Source organism: Ochotona curzoniae, unplaced genomic scaffold (genome assembly GCF_017591425.1).
Source record: "Ochotona curzoniae isolate NIBS_2020 unplaced genomic scaffold, NIBS_Ocur_1.0 scaffold_3890, whole genome shotgun sequence".
In the NCBI taxonomy this organism is placed as follows: domain Eukaryota; kingdom Metazoa; phylum Chordata; class Mammalia; order Lagomorpha; family Ochotonidae; genus Ochotona; species Ochotona curzoniae.
The window spans coordinates 25,500,623-25,518,976 of record NW_024467115.1 but is presented as its reverse complement, the minus strand read 5'-3'; the positions used below and the strand labels follow the sequence as shown (position 1 = coordinate 25,518,976).

The window sequence follows — 18,354 nt, the reverse complement described above, 5'->3', positions numbered from 1 at the left end:
AACACAAGAATATTTCGCTGTTAGGAGAAAGCTTTTAATGCATTTGGATTTGGTAAACCAATTCTTCACCATTAGTGGTAGTTTTCCAAACTTGACACATGAAACTTTGGGTAAAGTAGTTGATTTCTGTCCATTTGACAGCTTTCATGCTATTAAAATGTCTGTCAGGTTGTTTAGGGGTCATGAGGACCTGCACATCGCTCAGCCATGCGCATCCTCCCTCAGGCAAGCAGCTGTGTTAGCTGTCAGGCAATCACCCAGGCGGAGGTGCTCCTCCACAGGACCAATGCCTCAGATGCTCCCCAGCTATCGGCTGCCCCTTGTCTCCTGGCAGTCATTGCACAGGCTCCTGCAAGGTCTTCCAGTACTCCAGGTAACTAAGCACTAGCGTCCTTCTCTAGCAGCTGGGAGGTGAACTGGTTAACTGGGGCGATGCTTCAGCCCAAACGCTCACAGCTTCCCTTCACATAAAGGTATTTACTGACATTTCCTTTGTCAATCTTAACTGGGGTTTAAGAGACAAGCTCCATTCGCCTCTAACCCATGGCTGTTTTCCTGAAGGAATAACGTTGAAACTTTGAGAGAATTCTTTTCCGCCTGTTTATTTAAACACACATTCACTCACCTTTCTACCCTGGGTCTAGTGGAGAGCCTCGCCCCGCGGGAGGGAAACGCCCCCTTTTTCGTGACGTCGCCAACTTTTCACGGTCCTCTCGCGAGACTCCCACGAGTTTTTTTTTTTTTTTTTAACTTTGGGAATTGCGCAGAAGCGACTCTTGAAGCCAGTCCGGGAGGAAGGGGGCGGGGCGCCCCTGACGTGCGCGTTCACCTCGACCTCACGCTCGTGCGCGCCTCCGGCTCCGCGCTGAGGTTTCTGGGCCCCCGGGCACCACAACACTACCTGCAGCGCGCGTGCCTGCTTGGGGTGGACAGTCCGTGAGCAGCGAATGGACGCCTGGGCGCCGAGGGATCTTTAGAGGGGTCCGGACCCGGTGGACACTCTGGTTCAGGAGATCCGGGAAAGAGACTTGGGTAAGCTCCTGGGTGCTGCAGGGTGAGGGGGCAGAGGTCGGGGACGGAAGGCGTGTTGGATCTTTAGGGCTGTGCTGGGAGGACGTGGGGTGTCCTGGAGCCGGGAATGATGCTCTAAGCGGGAGGAAGGCCACCGCGCGACTCCTCCCGGCTCCCAGTCCCAGGCGCGCGGGCCTCTGAGGCTTACCTGAGGTGGGAGACGTGGCCGGCTTCTCCGGGTGGCCAGGGGCCTGCGGGGTAATGGTACGGGCGTCCCCCGAGTGCCGGGCGGGACCCCCGAGTGCCGGGCTGGACCCCCTCACCCCCTCAGTGTTCCGCACGGTCCGCCCTCACCCCTCTCAGCCCTGCGGGGCTTTGTGTGTCTGGCCTGGGAAGAGCAGGTGGACGCCAGCAGCGTGGCCGCTTTGGGGTTCTGGGGATCCTGGGAAACGAGGGGCACCCCTGTGGTCCTGGGGCTGAAGCGGGCAGGCGCCCCGTGAAAGGCGAGGCTTCTCAGTGGGTCTCTTTGGAGGTTCTCAGTGGCCTTGGGGATCTGCTCACTCAAAAGCTCCCCTAGTGTCGCACATTTTCACACCGTGGCAGCCGTGGCCGCATAGTGACAGGTGGCAATCTTGGCTGTTTTGACGTTTGCCTGCTTGAACTTCAGTCGACTTGAGGCTGTATCTAGACAAAATCATTTTAAAGCTATGGCTGCTATTTTAAAATAATTGCAGTGGATGCTAACAGGGACGGCGAGACCTGCTTGAATAGAAACAATAATACCTTTACTGCCACCCCCCCCCCCCCAAAGACTGTGGGTACACAGTCAGGAACCATAGTGGAAGCTGGGCCGGTTTGAAGGACCCGTTAGCCAAGTAAGCTGGACTTTAAGAGTTAGTGGTTTCTCTTTAAAGATCCTATTCTGTAGCTGCTTTTGACCAGCCCCAAAGCACTGGACTCACACTACTTATAGAGATTTTGAGTCTTAGCTAGCAGGATTTGGGAGAAACAGTTGGCTGGTATGAACGCTTCTTAGGAGGACGTTTTCCGGGTTTATGTAACTGATGTTAAAATCAGTAGACCAGAATACTCTCCTCCAGCCAGAGTCATGACCACAGGAAGTCAGCATCGTGATAATGTGCTAGGGCCTTAGGAGCTTTTCAGTTTTCGGTAATAATTGGATTTCTCTTGGGTAACACACTGCCTTGGCCCTCAGTGTAGCAGATAGGGACTTTGTGTAGGGCTACCATGGATTTGCTGTAATTGAAGATTTGTGTGTATCTTAATGAAGAGGTAATTTGGAGGGAAAAAAATTAATTCAGATTCATTGGTTGTGTTAGTAATGTAAATATTTTGTGTTTGTTTTTCTAGTAGTCTGTGTTTTGCTCGGTACTCTCTACCTCCTTCTATGTCAGAAGCCATGAAGTGTAATTTAGTATCACCTGTAATCTTCAGGAATGCAAATAAGAGATTGCTCCTGAAAGCAGTGTGAGCAAACCCTTCCAGGTCCTTCAAGTGAGAGAAGACACTCGGGGATTAGAGATGAATTTCCCCTTCTCTTATGTGTCCTTTGTGCGTTGGTTCTGACGGGGCGTTGAGCGGGGTGTACTGTTGCTGCCCAGTTTCCACAGCTCAAAAGCAGCACTGTGGCAGGTGAGAGGGAGAAAGACTCTTAACTCCCCTGATCCTAGACGGCTTTCCAGGGAAGGTGTGTCCCTAGTGACAATTTTGCAGAATCACATTTTGCACAAGCTCTGATATTTCTGGGTAGAAGAATGGGTAGAACAAAATATATGGGATTCATTAGTGATGAAGAAAGCAAGAACGATGTGGGATATGGTTAAAAATGTATACAATTCCACCAGCACTCACTTTGCCGGTTACCATTTAGGGTATAGGTGTCTGGTTAAGTAGTATCGTATTTGGTTCAAAAAATTGTCGCGGAATATCGGTCATTTCTGGAAAGAGTCACAGAGGATGGGAGCAGTAGATTGCAGGTGTTTGCTCTGTGGAGAACTGAGCAGAGGAAGGGTGTTGCTAAGAATTTTGGTATTTACTTTTACCAACTTACCATTGTCATTGATAGTTAACCCCAACACTTTTGTCTCTAATGTTAGAAGAATCAGATTGAAAGCAAACATTGCAAATCGTAGCACAGTACATAATTTAAAAAATAGAGGAATATGCTCTGGTGTTAATAACATATGTTACAAAATGGTGTAAGAAATATGGCACATACTGTTTTAGTTAGGGCTGGTGGTGATGGGAGCCTAAGCCAGTCAGCCATTTTCCTACTGCTGTATCTTTTGGAAGGAAAATAGAGGGTTTGACTGAGTGCTGGAAAAATGTGAGTAGTTCCTGGGCCCTACTCAGAGCTATTCTGGTTTAATTATCTGGCTAATAAATGGGTGTTGAGATTTTTTAAAGTTTTTAAAAGTTGTTCAGGTGACTGTAACATACAGCCAAGTTGTGGAAGCAGAGATCCTGCCACATAAAATTTGATTGATGCAGCTTAGTGTGTCCTCAGGAGGACGAATAAAGGCTCCTGCTTGCTGAATGCATGCTAATTTCCTCTTCTGCATCGTTCAACCCAAGTTATTTTGAATACAGCCTTACTATCATCCCTATTCTTGAGATGCAGAAACTGTCAGAGAAAGGTGTATTCTTTTCTTTAAAACTCATTGCTTTGGTAAAGCTGGTTGTTTTTTGGTATTTATTGGTGTGTATCTGCCATGTTGTTAATATTGTAGTTGATGTGATGTATTTTCTAAGAGACCTGTTCCCTTCTTATTTCCTCCCAGTGCTCCCCTCTCCCTGTTCTGTGCTATGTGCAGTTCCACCCAATAAAAAACTGGAGTGTTATTTTCCACCTCTTGACTTTGGAGTCGTCGATGGGACTGGCCTTGTTGATTTTGATGTACCAAGCATTCTGTTAAGTTCTGGTGTAATTGGATTTGTTCTCTTACACCTGAAACTGTGATGCCATGAGAACTCTCTCCCATTAATTTGCTGATCTCAAAATGAGAAGAATATTTTAAGCATACCTAAGCTACTTATCCAGAAAACCAACCTAGAGTGTCAATGCCAAGAGCTTTGGGGTGATGTGTATGGCAGCAGACTGGCAAGCTTGTATAGCCTCACTTAGAGTTCCCGCATAGTGACCCAACTCCAGGGTTCTAACTTGTGTTCTGAGAACTGCATAACAATGCATACTAGGCAAATGAGGGTTTTCCATATTATTTCTTCAAGATAAGAAATGAAATGCGTAAAAAGTACTTAACCCATAGACTGAGGCTGAGATTGATCATAATCTGTCACCTGCACATTCATCAATCAAGTGAATTCTCATGACTGACTCAGACCAGCACTGTTTGGTGGACACCTGCTATTCCGTAAATGTTCAGTGTTTGTGCTGTAAAATATAGTAACCCCTATTTACCATGGGTTGTTAACTGCTTGAAATGGGACCAATGAAGCTAAGAAATTTAATTTTTTTTTAAGATTGCTTGATTTTATTTGCAGGAGTGTCAGAGAGAGAAGAGAAAACAGAGAGCAAGCTCTTCCATTTGCTGATTCACTCCCCACATGGCCACAATGGCCAAAGCTTGATCGCATGTGAAGCTGCAGGTTGCTTCTAGGTCTCACACAAGTGCAGGGCTCAGAGATTTGGGTAGTCTGCCACTGTTTTCCAAGGCCATTAGCAGGAACTAAAGATTGAGAGTAGCAGGGACTAGAAGTAGGGTTCATATGGGAGACTGGAGACCCAGACTGAGAATTAGCCATCCCTCAAGGAACCAAGTTTGTAATGCTTAGTTTTATTCAAAGTTAATTAGCCACCTACGTTAGTAGCTAGACAAGAGTTGCTTTAGCCAGTAATAGAAAGAAACTATGAAACCATCTTCCTTAGAGACACAGGACTGCCATATGCCTAAATAAAGGAAGGATTCTGTTAGTAGGGAAATATACAGAACTTAGTTAATATTATGGCAATTTTCTTTTGTGGTTACTGACCCTGTTCAGTTTTTCATACTTCTTGGGCCAAATTTTATGATTGCTCATTTTCTTAGAATTGTTAGGTATATTACTATAAAGCTATTATTAATATTCTCAGAATCTTAACCTTTAGTAAGATGTAGTTCACATATGAAATTTGATAATATTATGTGTACCAGGATGAGTTTGGTACCCATCATGTAACCATTGTCACCCCGCCACACACACACACACACAACATTCCGTACAGTTAAAGCTTTCTCTTTGCTGTTAGTTTCTTCTTCCTATTTTCTGGAACTGGTAACCAGTAAATCATGTCCTAGGTTTTTTCTTTTCTGGAATTTCAAGTTAGTGGGAGCACAAAGCAGTCTTTAACATCTACCTTCTTTTGTGTATCAGAACTCTTTAAAAATTCACCAGTGTTGGGGCTGTGCCGAGACGTAGCAGGTAAAGCCACTCAGGCAACTGATACGGGGCCGTCCTGGCTGTCCCATATGTGATGTCTAGCTCCATACTAATACCCCTAAAGCAGTGAGAGAAGGATCGAGTGCTGGGACCCCTGCCACCTCTGGGACAGACCTGAAGAAAATCCTGGCTCCAGGCTGCGGGCCAGCCAGCTCTGGCCTTCGTGGCCATTTTAGAAGTTAACCAATGAATGCGAAATTTCTCTGTCTCTGGAATTCTACCTTTCAAATAAACAAATTAGTCTAAAAATATTGCCCCTGTTGTTTCATGTTTTAGTATCTTTGTAATATTGTGAAATATTTTGTGCCACAATTTGTGCATTCATGCTCCACCTAATGAACATTTGTGGTGTTTATAGTTTTGGCTTTTATTAATAAAGCTACTGTTAATATTCAAATTTATTTCCTTTAGTGGTTTATTTTATTTTATTTTATTTTATTTTTGTTTATTTTTCTTTGGGGCTCATACCTAAGAATAGGATTACTGGACAGCATAGTAAGTGTGTATTTTATTATTTTGAATATGGAAAAATTTCAAAAGTATGTCTGCTGTGTTAGGATGTTTGAGAGCTCATTTGTGGTTGCACAATGCCCTCAGACTTTAAATGTTAACTGTTCTTCAGTCTGAGCACTGCTCCCCCTGGAAAATAGATACCTTGCCTTTAAGAGTTAAGTGATCCGAGATTGGCCACTGGGACTTGACCTGTTAGAGGAGCTTGGAGAACTTCCATCAGGACTCAGTCCTTGCAAGTGAGTTCAAGAACTAAGGCTTGGAGCAGCCCAGACCAGGTCAGATTAGGATACTCGCTGGCATACGTGTGGGTCAGATCTAGCAGTGTGTCAGGCTGTACCAGTTTACAGTACCCACTGACAGAAGTGAGAACCAGGATAGGGTCCAGGACAGTCCGTTTGGGGCTGCAATACCAGCCACTTAACAATAGGGCCAGGACTGGGGGCTGTCTGGGCTGGGTGAGGCAGTAGCACCTGCCAACATGAGCTGCAACTAGAGGAAGGCTGGGCTGAGCCAGGCTGCAGTACCTCCTGGTGGATGCCAAGGTGAAGCGAGCCATGCCAGTCTGGACTGAAGCTCCTACTAGCACAGGTAAGACCTGGGATGAGTTGGGGGTGAGCCCAAGAGGGGAGTTGAAGAGACACCCCTGCTGGGCCACTGCTTCTGCTGGTAAGCTTGAGAGCTGGGACTGGGGGCAGAGCAGGCTGAGCAGGGCTACAGCACCCATCACTCTTCCTGTGACCTGGGTTCAGGAGGAGCCAGGCTGAGCTAAGTGACTGAACCCACTGGTACATACATGAGCAAGAGTTAAGTGCAGGCTGGTTGGGCTTTGCCTCAGCATCAGCTGGCAAGCGCAGGGACTAGGGGCAAGTACTGCCAGATTAGACCATAGAACCACCTAGAAGACACAAGATTCAGGGCTGGTGGTGTAAGCAGTGAGCACTTCTCTGATGGACGGCAACTCCCATTGGTGAGCATGAAAACCAGGCCTGGGGATGGGCCTGGCTAGACAGGCGGTGGCACTTGCTGTCATGAGTGTGGGCTGGATAGTGGGGTCTGTTGGGTTGAACTAGGCTCCTAATTCCATTGATGTGTATGAGAGCTGAATGGGCTGTGGAGCAGACTGAACCAGTCTGCTGCACATATTGGCATGCATAGGAACCAGTACGCAGGGCGGGCCTATTGGGAATTATTGGGTGTCGCTCTGACTAGGCTGAAGTTCAGCTGGTGTACATGAACACAGTGTGGTGGGCAGGGTTAGGCTGTGCTGCAGCATCTATTCATTTACATATGAGATGGGCTGGGGACAGAACTGACCAGGTGACTTTAACAACCAGTGTGTGTGTTGATGTGGGTGATAGACTGAGCTGAACCCCACACTAGCTGGCACACACAGGAGTCAGGTTGGGGTCACTTTTGGAAAGGTTTCTTTGAGGACCCCCTTACTAGATCACTGGGCTCAGAACTCCAACCATGTGAAAATCAGGATGCGTGGTCTGATCATGGAGTGCAAGTGTCACAACTGGGTCTCCATGGCTGCCGAGGCCTGTATGGTGGCCTTTTTGCCCAGATGCCCATAGGGGACATGACAGCCAGTTCATTGAGGCCTGCAGAGGACATCTAGTACCATGGAGGGCCGAGTAAATTTGATGGCTCTGCCAGATAAATGTCTGGGCAGATCAAGACTCTAAGGCGGAGTCTATCAACCAGTGGACCTTGGAAGGATTTCCTCAACTTTATAAGAACAAAATCAGAAACATCTCAAAACTATCAAAACCACTTAAGCAGTACCCTCAGGACATGTTCCACATCAGGGACCCTGGGGTGACCTTGGGTGACCTTCCCCCATTCTGATGCAGTTGGGAGTTAGTGAGGGCACAGGGAGCTGAAGCTAAATGCAGATTGTGTGTGTGCTGAATTAGGGTCCGTGGCTTGTTTATGTTTCTTGTGTTTAGTGCAGTGCTGAGGTCGTGGTGCGGACTCAGCACATACCTGTTGGATTTATTTTTAAAAATAGGATTATTGAAACAAATTCTTAAATTACATTCGACCCCAGATTTATTTGTAAACTTTTTATGCCAAAACAGACAACAGCAGTCATTCTGATCTTATTATTTGATCTCACTGAGTCACTGTATGTTTCATGTTGGAATTAGTTCATGTTTCGGGAAGAATACAGTTTGAGGTCCGCCTCGTAGGTTGCACTCGGCCTGGAGAGCCTGAAGCTTTTTCCTTCAGTCCAATGCCCCTGACTTTCCTTAGGTCTCTGTCCCACCTTCCCTGTTAATGCTCACCACCTTGTTCTCGCTCACTGTCTCTCAATGCTTCCCATTTGCTTGTCCACAAAAAGAAATACTTTTCCTGTTTGGGAAGGCAGATGCACCTCAAGAATTCTTAAGTAAGGGTCAAGTGAAGTTTTGTTCATTCCTTTTAGATTGTGAAACAGTTGAAATTCTGTATTAACAATATGAAGTGAAATGCTGCTAAAACAGTTTAGATAATCATTTTCAGTTTAGTTGGACTAGTTGCCTTCCTGTTTTGTTGCTAAGCTGTAATTTTAGAATGCATTTTACTTTATACAGCAAGCAATCTTTACTCAGTGTGTCCGTTAAAGATGAATAAAATCATTGGAACTTATTTGCTGCAGGGAATGATAATGTGACTCCCTTAGCACTATTTGACAGTCAAAATCACCCGTTGATTTTTCTGTATCTGAAAATTTCATGTTATGTGTGTGGACTATGAGCTTCTGTTAAATTTCTCATCTGAAACAGTTAAATATTAATTTACACCTCGTGTTAGTATCCTTTCTGTTGTGTTTATCTTGCAGAGTTCCCAGTTGGCAAGCGAGAACATGAGCAGCCGCCGGAAACGCGCTCTCCCGGTGAAGGTGGACGAAGAAAAGCAGCAGCAGCTCCGCTGGAACATGCATGAGGACAGAAGGGACGAGCCGCTCACCTTAACCCACGATGAGCATCCCTGCCCGAGTTCGGGCTCTCGTCCTCCTCAGGGCATCCTTCTAGAAGATAGCTTAGAGAAAGAGGGGGCTCCCAGGGACGCGGAGAGGTGTCCAGCAGCAGGGAGGCCCTCCAAGTCAGCTGCGAAAGAAGGGACTGTCAGCCTTGATTCCTCCGTGGCTGTGAAGTTGAATATTGTGGTTTCTCCCCATAATGCTGATGATTCTTGGAAAGTATTACTGGGCGAATTAACTCTTCACCTTCCTCCGGAGCAAAGTTTAAGTGAAAATTTTTCTGAAAGGAGTTTTACATTGATGAGTTCAGAGTGGAGCAATCAATTCTGGATGTATATTCATTCAGAAAGTGAAAATGTAGAGAACGAAAAAAAAAACCTCAAAGAACCCGTCACTACCGATGGGAAGGGTATTCTAGTGGAATCATCTTTCAGTAATGACATGTTGGAAGATTTAGAATGGCTGCAGAAGAAGGGAAGACTCAGACTTTACCAGAGACCAGAAGGAAATTGTTGTATCAAGGTACTTGTTTCTCTGATGCTTTTACAGGTTCTCCCGCATTTCCAGTTCATTCTGAGGTTGACCTAGAAGGAAGATCTGAAAGCCAGCAAGCGCTTTGCTTGGTGTTTTGGATAAGTGTTGCAGCCATTCATTTCGGTCTGCTTTTTTGAAGTTAGCTTCCTGATTACTCTCTTCATCTCTTGATGATCCTGTTGCCCCTTTCCCTTAGTATAATACTTAGCCATTTATCTCCCTCACATCTTTCCTTTATAACTCCTATCTATTTGAATGACAGAATATGAATGTGAGTGGATTCTTTCCTGCCTACAGAATGAAGTCTGATCTTTCCAGTCTGACACACAGGTTCCTTCTAGGTTAGATCATTGCATTTCCTTAATTTCTCTGCTTTTTGTTTTATTCCCCACATTGCAGATCAGTTTGTCTCCTGTGCACGTCTACTATCTTTCTGTGTCTGCTTGTTCTCACAGTTCCCTCTGGACTACCCCTTCCCTTTCCCTACAAACTCTGTCATTCTTTTAATGCCCAGTTCTGATCTTTTCATAACCCTCCTGGGCAGTGTTTATGTACTGTTTCCCACAATATCTAACGCATGCTTTTATTTTTGTCTTGGTCACTATGGTATATTTGTATTTTAGGTCCCCCCCCCCCCATTAGACTATGAAATCTGTTATCCTCACAGCCTAGTTTAGAGAACTTTTGGTATCTAAGAAATTATCAGTGAATGAGTGAATTAGTTTCTGGTTTTGCAGTTCACTTGCCATGTAATGTTCTATGAATCACTTAAGTGCTCTAATTTCAGCTTCTTCCTGTATGAAATATAAATAGTATACATTCTTCTTACAGATTTGTTTTATAGATTAAGAAAGACTTGGTTTAATGGTTGAGATTCTGGTGGGATACCTGCATCTAATATTGAGTGTTTAGGTTTGAATTTCAGCTCCACTCCCAGTGAAGTGTCCTGCTCGTCACCTCCTAAGAGGACAGCAGGTGATGGCCAGTGGCTGGGTCCTTGCTGCCCATATGGGAGACCTCGACTAAGTTCCCAGGTCTGGGGTCATAGTCCTGTCAGGCTTCTGAGGAGTGAGCATTAGATGGCAGTGAATTCTTTTCTGGGCAATGAAATTATGTCATCAAGCACTCCCTCTTTTTATTGATATTGAATGCCAAAATTATGGGTCAGTGTTAATTATGTTACAATTTGTAGCTTGTCAGTCTGTGTTCTGTCTACCTTTCTTATAAGAGCAGTCTTGATCTGTTTTGTTTATCCTGGTCTTGATTTTCAAGAGCATTTAAACATTGACTGTCAGTGAGTGTGCCATCTCTGGGTGAGTGCAAATAGAAATAATGAAATCTTTGTCACTGACTCCTGTGTTATACAAGTAGATTTTTGTTCTTTGGTGAAAGAACACGAAAGTTTCAGTCACTAAAGAGACAGGCAGGCCCAGTATAATCTGAGGAAATCAAAGAAACTAATTTTTGCTGAGTATTTACTATGGGAAAACTAAAAGTAATCTTTTATAGGCCATATCATATAGACTTGTACCCATGTATAAATGAGAGACTTTGAAGGGGTGGGAATTCGTGCTGTGGCGTAATGGGATGACCTTCCACATCCCATGTGAGTGCTGATTGTCTTGATTGTTCTGCTTTCCCGCCAGGAGCTCCTGGCTTCTCCTTTTGGCTTAGCCCAGACCTGGCCATTGCAGCCGTGTGGAAAGTGAACCAGTGGATGGAAAAATCTCCTTTTGTCTAATAGTTGGCCTAATCAATCAGTCTATCCATCCATCAGTTGAGCTTTTAAAAAAATAAGAAAATTTGGGTAACAATAAATCAGTTTTTGAAATAGATTTAGCTCCTAAATATCCATGCTGGTATTTAAATGCAAGTATTTCAATTGAAAAATTCATGCTGTGCTGTTTTACTAGAGTCGAGATACTTGTTTGTTTCCCTGCACATCTTAGTATTAGATCCAGTATTTTGTATTCCCAAACCTAACTGTACAGGAATCCTAGCATGTGGTACACAATCTTCAGGGAAAATGAGCATTTTTAACCCAGTTAACTCATGAACTTGGATGTGTAGGATGAATTTATGATTAATAGTGAACATATGTACAAAAATACGGTAGGTATAGATTCAGTGTGTGTGGAGAAATAATCTGCATGCTTTTGGAAACTGACATTAATAAAGGGTGTTTTTTCCACTGTCTTCCTAAAGAATGACATTTTAATGAAAATTGTTTTATGTCGCTTATTTACAGATTGGAATTTATCTTTTGGAAGCTGGTCTAGCAAATCTAGACTATTTGAGTGATGCAAATTCAAGAATGAAAAAGTTCAATCAACTCATGAAAAGAGTGATGGAAAAGTTACACAATTTTGTGATTCCAGGTAATTTTTAAAGTAAACTCTAAAATTGCTATTACATAAAAGTTATGCATTTTGCGCCCAATTCCTAGATAAAGCAACAGGAAAAATGGGTAGTAAAACTGTAATAAAACTAAAAACTCCATAAAACTCAGTGTTTAGCAAATCACACTTATTTGAAATGGTCTCTTAATACAATTTGTTTCTTTACCATTTTTGTTTAGCTCTGTACTTAGTTTCTGGTGAGTATTCAACAGATGCTTGCAGGGTCAGTGTATAAGTCCTACAGAACAGTCCAAAGGTATCTGAGCTGGTTGGGATTTTTATGTTAGCCTTGTCTAAAAATCTGTCCCAGGCAGAGCTTCTTCGCTGGCCTTAACCCTGCCTGTTCTCTGCAGCAGCATGGTTAATATAAAGACTGTGTGACTTTGAATCCTTGGTCAGGACTGCAGTTTCAGAGAAGTGTCTGACAGTGGTCACCAAGGGAGAGTGGCTGCTTTGATGCAGCTTGGCAGCACTCCCTGAAAAGCAGCTACATTATTTCCAGATCTTGCCTTAATGCGCTGATGTTATTTCAAGGGCAAATTATAAAATACTTTCTTGTTGGAATATTTGGAAAAATCAGTTTCTCAGTTTGGTTGTTGATTTGTTTCTTTGGTGCATTCATGAATTTATAGACTCATATTAAGTCATTTTGCAAGCTAGATACATTGAGGAAAATTTCTGGCTTCAGGTAAGAAATGCTTCTAGTTACAGCTAGAGTTTAAAGTTATAAAAATTCCAATGTTTTATCAAAAATAACAACTTAAAATTTTAGACTGTGACTTCTAAGGAAAATTTCAGATTTATAATTAGGTCCTAATTATGAACCTTTAAAATTTTACATGATATACCTCTTTTGCTTAATAAAACTTTTTTTGAACAATTTTTATGTATAGAACATATGTGGTAGGACCTAAAATATGTATGGACCTCTTTGAGTGCAGTTCAATAATAAATGGTTCACATTTTCACTTCATTTATTTATTTATTTTTAAAGATTTATTTATTTTTATTACAAAGTCAGATGTACAGAGAGGAGGAGAGACAGAGAGGAAGATCTTCCATCCAATGATTCACTCCCCAAGTGAGAGCAACGGCCGGTACTGCGCTGATCCGAAGCCGGGAACCAGGAACCTCCTCCAGGTCTTCCACATGGGTGCAGGGTCCCAAAGCATTGGGCCGTCCTCGACTGCTTTCCCAGGCCACAAGCAGGGAGCTGGATGGGAAGTGGAGCTGCCGGCATTAAAACTGGCACCCATATGGGATCCTGGTGCGTTCAAGGCCAGGACTTTTAGCTGCTAGGCCACGCCACCGGGCCCTTCACATTTTCACTTTAAAATGAATCCTTTTAGTAAGGAATCAGCTGAAAGGGATTTGTAAATTTATTCTTGGAAGTTTCCCTTTTTCATGTTCTAATAAGCCCAAGTGTTCGACAGAGCAGTTGGGCTCACCACATGAATTTGATAGGTTTATGAATTTGCCTTAGAGCCCAAGCACACACTTCCTAGCTGCTGGTCCTAGCAAATACCTGTCCTTTGTAGCATAAGAAAGAGTGGAAATTTTGTTCTTTTTTTTTTTTTCAAGTATTACCGACTCAAAAGCCATAAGGTCAGAGAGACACATTGTTCATCGCCTAGTTCATTCCACAGGTGATCCACACCGGCCGAGGCTGGGCTGAAGCCAGAAGCCACAAGCTGCATCCTGTTCTCCCACGCGGATGACAGGGACTCGGGCGCGTCAGCAAGAAGTTGGTTCCGAAGCAGAGCAGTTAGAGACACTGTGAGAGTAGGATGGTGACTCCACCACTGAGGCTTTACCTGCTGTGCTACAATAGCAGCCCCAACGTGTCTTTTTAATCATAGAAAATTTATATGTAAATAGGGGTTTATAAAATATCAACACATAAAATTTAAATGTTATCCATTTGTAAGTTATAGAAGATGTTCCTCTTTGATTCCTTACAGGTTTGTTAACTTTCTTCATGAGCCCAACATGTGTATCTGAGGCCTTATAAAAACAAAGACAGTGTGGCTCTCAGTGAGGTAGGGGCAGCTGGACTTGAGCAATGGTAGTACCAGGCAGATCACAAGATGCCGCTCTGTCTCAAGTAGGAAAAGTTGTACAAACATAGAGGAAAAAGTAATTTCTAGCCAAGGAAAGCAAAAACAAAATATCTGAAAGAACAGATGTATTAAGAATAAGGCCTTTTGAGCAAGGTCCTTGACTTGAATAAATGCATGTTGTTTTCTTAGAATAAGAATTTCTTGTAATTACAAAAGATGAATTGGGTTTTGAATCTGTTGTTGGATATACAGATGTGATGGAAGAGGAGGAGGAGGACACTTCAGAGAGTGAGCCAGAGGGACAAGACATTGACGAACTCTACCACTTTGTGAAGCAGACACATCAGCAAGAAGCACGATCTGTCCAGGTGGATGTCCAGCATCCCGCCTTGAACCCTGTGTTAAGACCCTACCAGAGAGAGGCTGTCAAGTGGATGCTGCAACAAGAGCGTTTCAGAAACACTCCTGCTGATGGCAAGTATCAACTGTGTAAATACAAAATGGATTAGGGGATTATAGGAGCAAGATTGAAGATGGGGAAATTGATTATTAAAGCATATTGAAAAGATAGATTAGAATGGGTATTATTGTTGAAAAAATTATTTGCGAAGAAATCCTCCAAAATTAAAATCCAGAAGAATTCATTTGTAAATGCCCTGATTGATAAATGTTTAAGCCATTTTTTCCTGATAAAGCCTACCTTGATTGAACTTCTTAAAAACCAGCAAATTTATTCACGTGCTTTTCATCTAAGAATTGCTTTTATAGCCTGAAGAGTTGGCAATGAAGCAGTCATGTGCTAGAAGCTTTTCACAATTTGATGTAGAGTGTTAGTTGCCCGTAGCAGTCAGTAGAAGTGGGAGACTTGTGTATTACCTACTCAGTTCCTCCTACATTTGCAAGTTTTCATTTGCTTCACAGGATAAACAGGAGTGAAATGTCACCTGTTGAGTGTTTTCATGAAAGTGTAATGTGCAAGATATTTACTACTTTATCTTCACAGGATTAGACACAAGATAAGATTTTTTACATTGTTCTAGGGAGTGATTCCTAATTACAAGTATTTCCCATCCTACCTATATATAAATTTTTATTTTTACTACAAATAATTTGCTTTGCCCATGCATTGCATTCTCCTATCCAAAAGATGTTATTTTTTTTATGTAACTTTCCATTTGAACAGTAAGTATCAATTCATAGGCAATATTATTTTGCAGTATCATTTCGTCCATTCCTTCTGTTACTACACTCATATTGTGAACTAAGTCCCATATATTTTACCATTTGTTATTATTTCCGTTTATTTCATTGAAAGATGAAGGCTACTTTAAGTAGGTATGAAAATCTATAGTAATGGCTTTTAGCACATAGCAAATCCTTAAAATATCGCCAAATCAGTGTCTTACCCACTGCTCCTACCTGTCCTTTTCTCCTGCTTTCTCTGCTGTCTTGTCTTTCACTTCTATTCACTTTCCACATAATGCCCTCGCCTCTAGAAACATCTACCTGTTGGAGTTGGTTGCTCTTGCTAAGGTTCTTAATCAATCAGTTCATCTCCTAATCTTGTAATTATTATTGGAGAAATTGCTATCTCTTTGAATATCCCCAAAAGCTGGATTATTTTTCCTCCAAAATGAAATTGATTTAGTTTAGTTAAGTAATTTTATAAAGACATGCCTTATCTAAGGAGAAGTGTGCTGGTTATAAAGACACTGATGAGTTTTGAAAAAAACTTGTCCCAGTATAATTAACAACCAAATTAAGACAAGACTAGACTGTCTGCAAGGTAGCTAGTTGTCACATTTGGCTTATGAGGCCTAAACTATGGTCATTCAAATTAAGATGTATTGTGAGTTGAAAATATACATTTCTTTTCCAATAGTACCAACAAATGAAACTTTTAAGTATCTCTTCAAAATATTTTTACTGATTAAACCAAAACAATATTTTGGTTATATTAAAGTAAATATACTATGAAAAATAATTTCATTGGTTTTTTTCTTTTTACAGTATAACTAATAAAAATTTAAAACTATGGGCCTGGCGTGATGGCCTAGCAGCTAAAGTCCTTGCCTTGAAAGTACCTGGGATCCCACATGGGCGCCAGTTCTAATCCCAGCAGCCCCACGTCCCATCCAGTTCCCTGTTTGTGGCCTGGGAAAGCAGTAGAGGACGGCCCAAAGGCTTGGAACTCTGCGCCCCTGTTGGAAACCCGGAAGAAGCTCCAGGCTCCTGGTTTCATGTTGGCTTAGCTTTGGCCATTGCAACCACTTGGGGAATGAATCAGTGGACAGAAGAATTTCCTCTCTGTCTCTCCTCCTCTCCTTATGTCTGACTTTCCAATAAAAAATAAAATAAATCTTAAAAAAAACCAGCAGTAGTACATGTACAAGTGATTCACTCTTTCTAAACTGCAGATTAATTTTTTTATTAAATCCTCATCTATAATACATTTGTTCTGTTTTTATGATTTCTAATATCTATAAAAGCATCAAAATGCCACTTCAGTGGTGAGTGAAGACATGTATCTTATTTGACAGTTGATGGAAAGTACTTAAAATATTAGGGTGAAAGATATTTTAAGTTTGTGGTGGAAATGGAAATGGATTTAGTACTTCAGTATTAGGAGTTTTAGGATTTTTTTTTCTGAGTTAAAACAATCTTTTGCTTCACTTTCAGACCAATATAAGTGGTCATGTCTGTTGACTGGCTTTTTCCCACTGGCAAATGTTACATTAAAGACTTCATGCTAATTACTGAAGGGTTAGACAATAATACCTTCTTTATTGAGGAAGAATTGATTATTGGTTCAGTTTTCATTTCCAATGAGTAATCTGTAATTCACCATGCTTTGCTTTTCTGTCTTAAATTGCTTATAACATATATTCCCAGAACAAAGAAAGCTGAAGAGTAACATTAGAAGGAAAAAAATGGAAGTACTCCTTAACTTTTTACCCTGTGTTATTGGGTAGCTTTTCCTGAGTGACACATTTCAACACTTTGGTGGGTCTCCTGAGTCAGTATCCCTGGTTATCCTGTTCACTTACTTCTGTGCTAGAGGCATTATTTTATAGTAAGCAATTATAACCTTGTTTCAATGGCTGTATTTTTCTTTAGAACATGCTCTGCACTTCTTATGGCGGGAAGTTATTACATCAGACTGTTGGAAAATATACTATAACCCTTATACAGGCTGGTAAGGCAAACATTTGTTTATATATTTGACGTAAAATATAAATGAAACGAATAATTCTGTGACACTGGTAGCGTGGCTTTAGCCATTCCTCAAAAAGGATGTTTAAATCTTTGTTAAACATTCTCATAAATAAGATAGACTTTGTATCAGATCATTTTTCCTAAATAGTGAATATCAGATGTAAAGTGCTTGGTTATCAGGATTAAAGAGAGTTCAGTATAAGAAAAAATATAATCTAATTTATTAAGAGCTGGTTTTTGGATTTTTTGCTTGTCCATTTATATTATAAAACAGATTTAGGAATTAGTCTACATAAAAAACCACATTGCCTTTTTCAGGTTCATAAAGGTCATAGTTAGGGAGTAGATAGTTTCTTTTTAGTTACTGAAGACTTAGTTGTTAATTCAGACTGTGTTTTGATTATTGGATTTCATATTTTCATGATCAAGGATTTGAAGTTTTCACTCTAAAATGTAATTTCAGTAAGCCTTGACTTTCATGCTTTTCTTACAGTGTTCTTTAGAAATGGAATAATTGTTACTTGTATTGCTGGATGTGTTTTTCTTGTTTTTGCTTTTAGCATTATCCGTGAGTACCCAAATTCTGGGCCACAGTTGCTTGGTGGAATTTTAGCAGATGAGATGGGTCTCGGGAAGACAGTGGAAGTTTTGGCTCTGATTCTGACGCATACTCGACAGGATGTTAAACAGGATGCTCTCACTCTTCCCGAGGTAGGAGGAGTACCACAGGGCATGGGAAAGCAGAGGACATGTGTTCTCAGAAGCCATCCTATTGTGAGCATTTGCTTGGCACTTTAGTCAGCACTTTCTGTTCATTCTACAGCTGATGATTTACATTGGTGGTTAACTTCAAGTAGTCATTGAATGGGATGTTTGTGACCAAGCAGGGATTTTAATTATAGTGACTAACTGTAAGTCACTGAGGTTGGAAGAGCCTGTGTAGTAGTCACTTAGCAATCCTCCTACTAGTTGGTAGAGACACTCCTTTACAAAAGTACCATGACTCCTAGTGTGTTCTGTCACTGTAAAAAAATCCCCAGGTTGCGATTAGTTGGTTTTTTTTGAACTTTTAAAAAAAAATATATTGTACAGATCTGGAAATGTGAATCCTAGAATCAAATAAATTGAAGCCTTATTAAAGTGTACATAGCTTAGTGAATAGATTAGTTGAAACAAACTCCAAGTCCTTTCCCCC

General features: G+C 41.8%; 1 protein-coding gene across 2 annotated transcripts in view; it reads left to right on the top strand.

Moving 5' to 3' along the window:
* The first annotated feature begins 886 nt into the window (after window positions 1-886).
* Window positions 887-18,354, top strand: part of SHPRH (SNF2 histone linker PHD RING helicase) — an 83,182-nt gene continuing 65,714 nt past the window's right edge. Inside the window, exons 1-6 of one of the 2 annotated variants that reach the window (XM_040965522.1) lie at window positions 887-1,032; window positions 8,810-9,472; window positions 11,733-11,862; window positions 14,196-14,417; window positions 17,061-17,139; window positions 17,720-17,870. In XM_040965522.1, coding sequence (XP_040821456.1) covers window positions 8,834-9,472; window positions 11,733-11,862; window positions 14,196-14,417; window positions 17,061-17,139; window positions 17,720-17,870 — 1,221 coding nt within the window. In that variant the 5' untranslated portion in view covers window positions 887-1,032; window positions 8,810-8,833. Of the gene's footprint in view, window positions 1,033-8,781; window positions 9,473-11,732; window positions 11,863-14,195; window positions 14,418-17,060; window positions 17,140-17,719; window positions 17,871-18,354 lie in introns of both variants that reach the window. The other variant, XM_040965523.1, reaches the window with a different exon arrangement.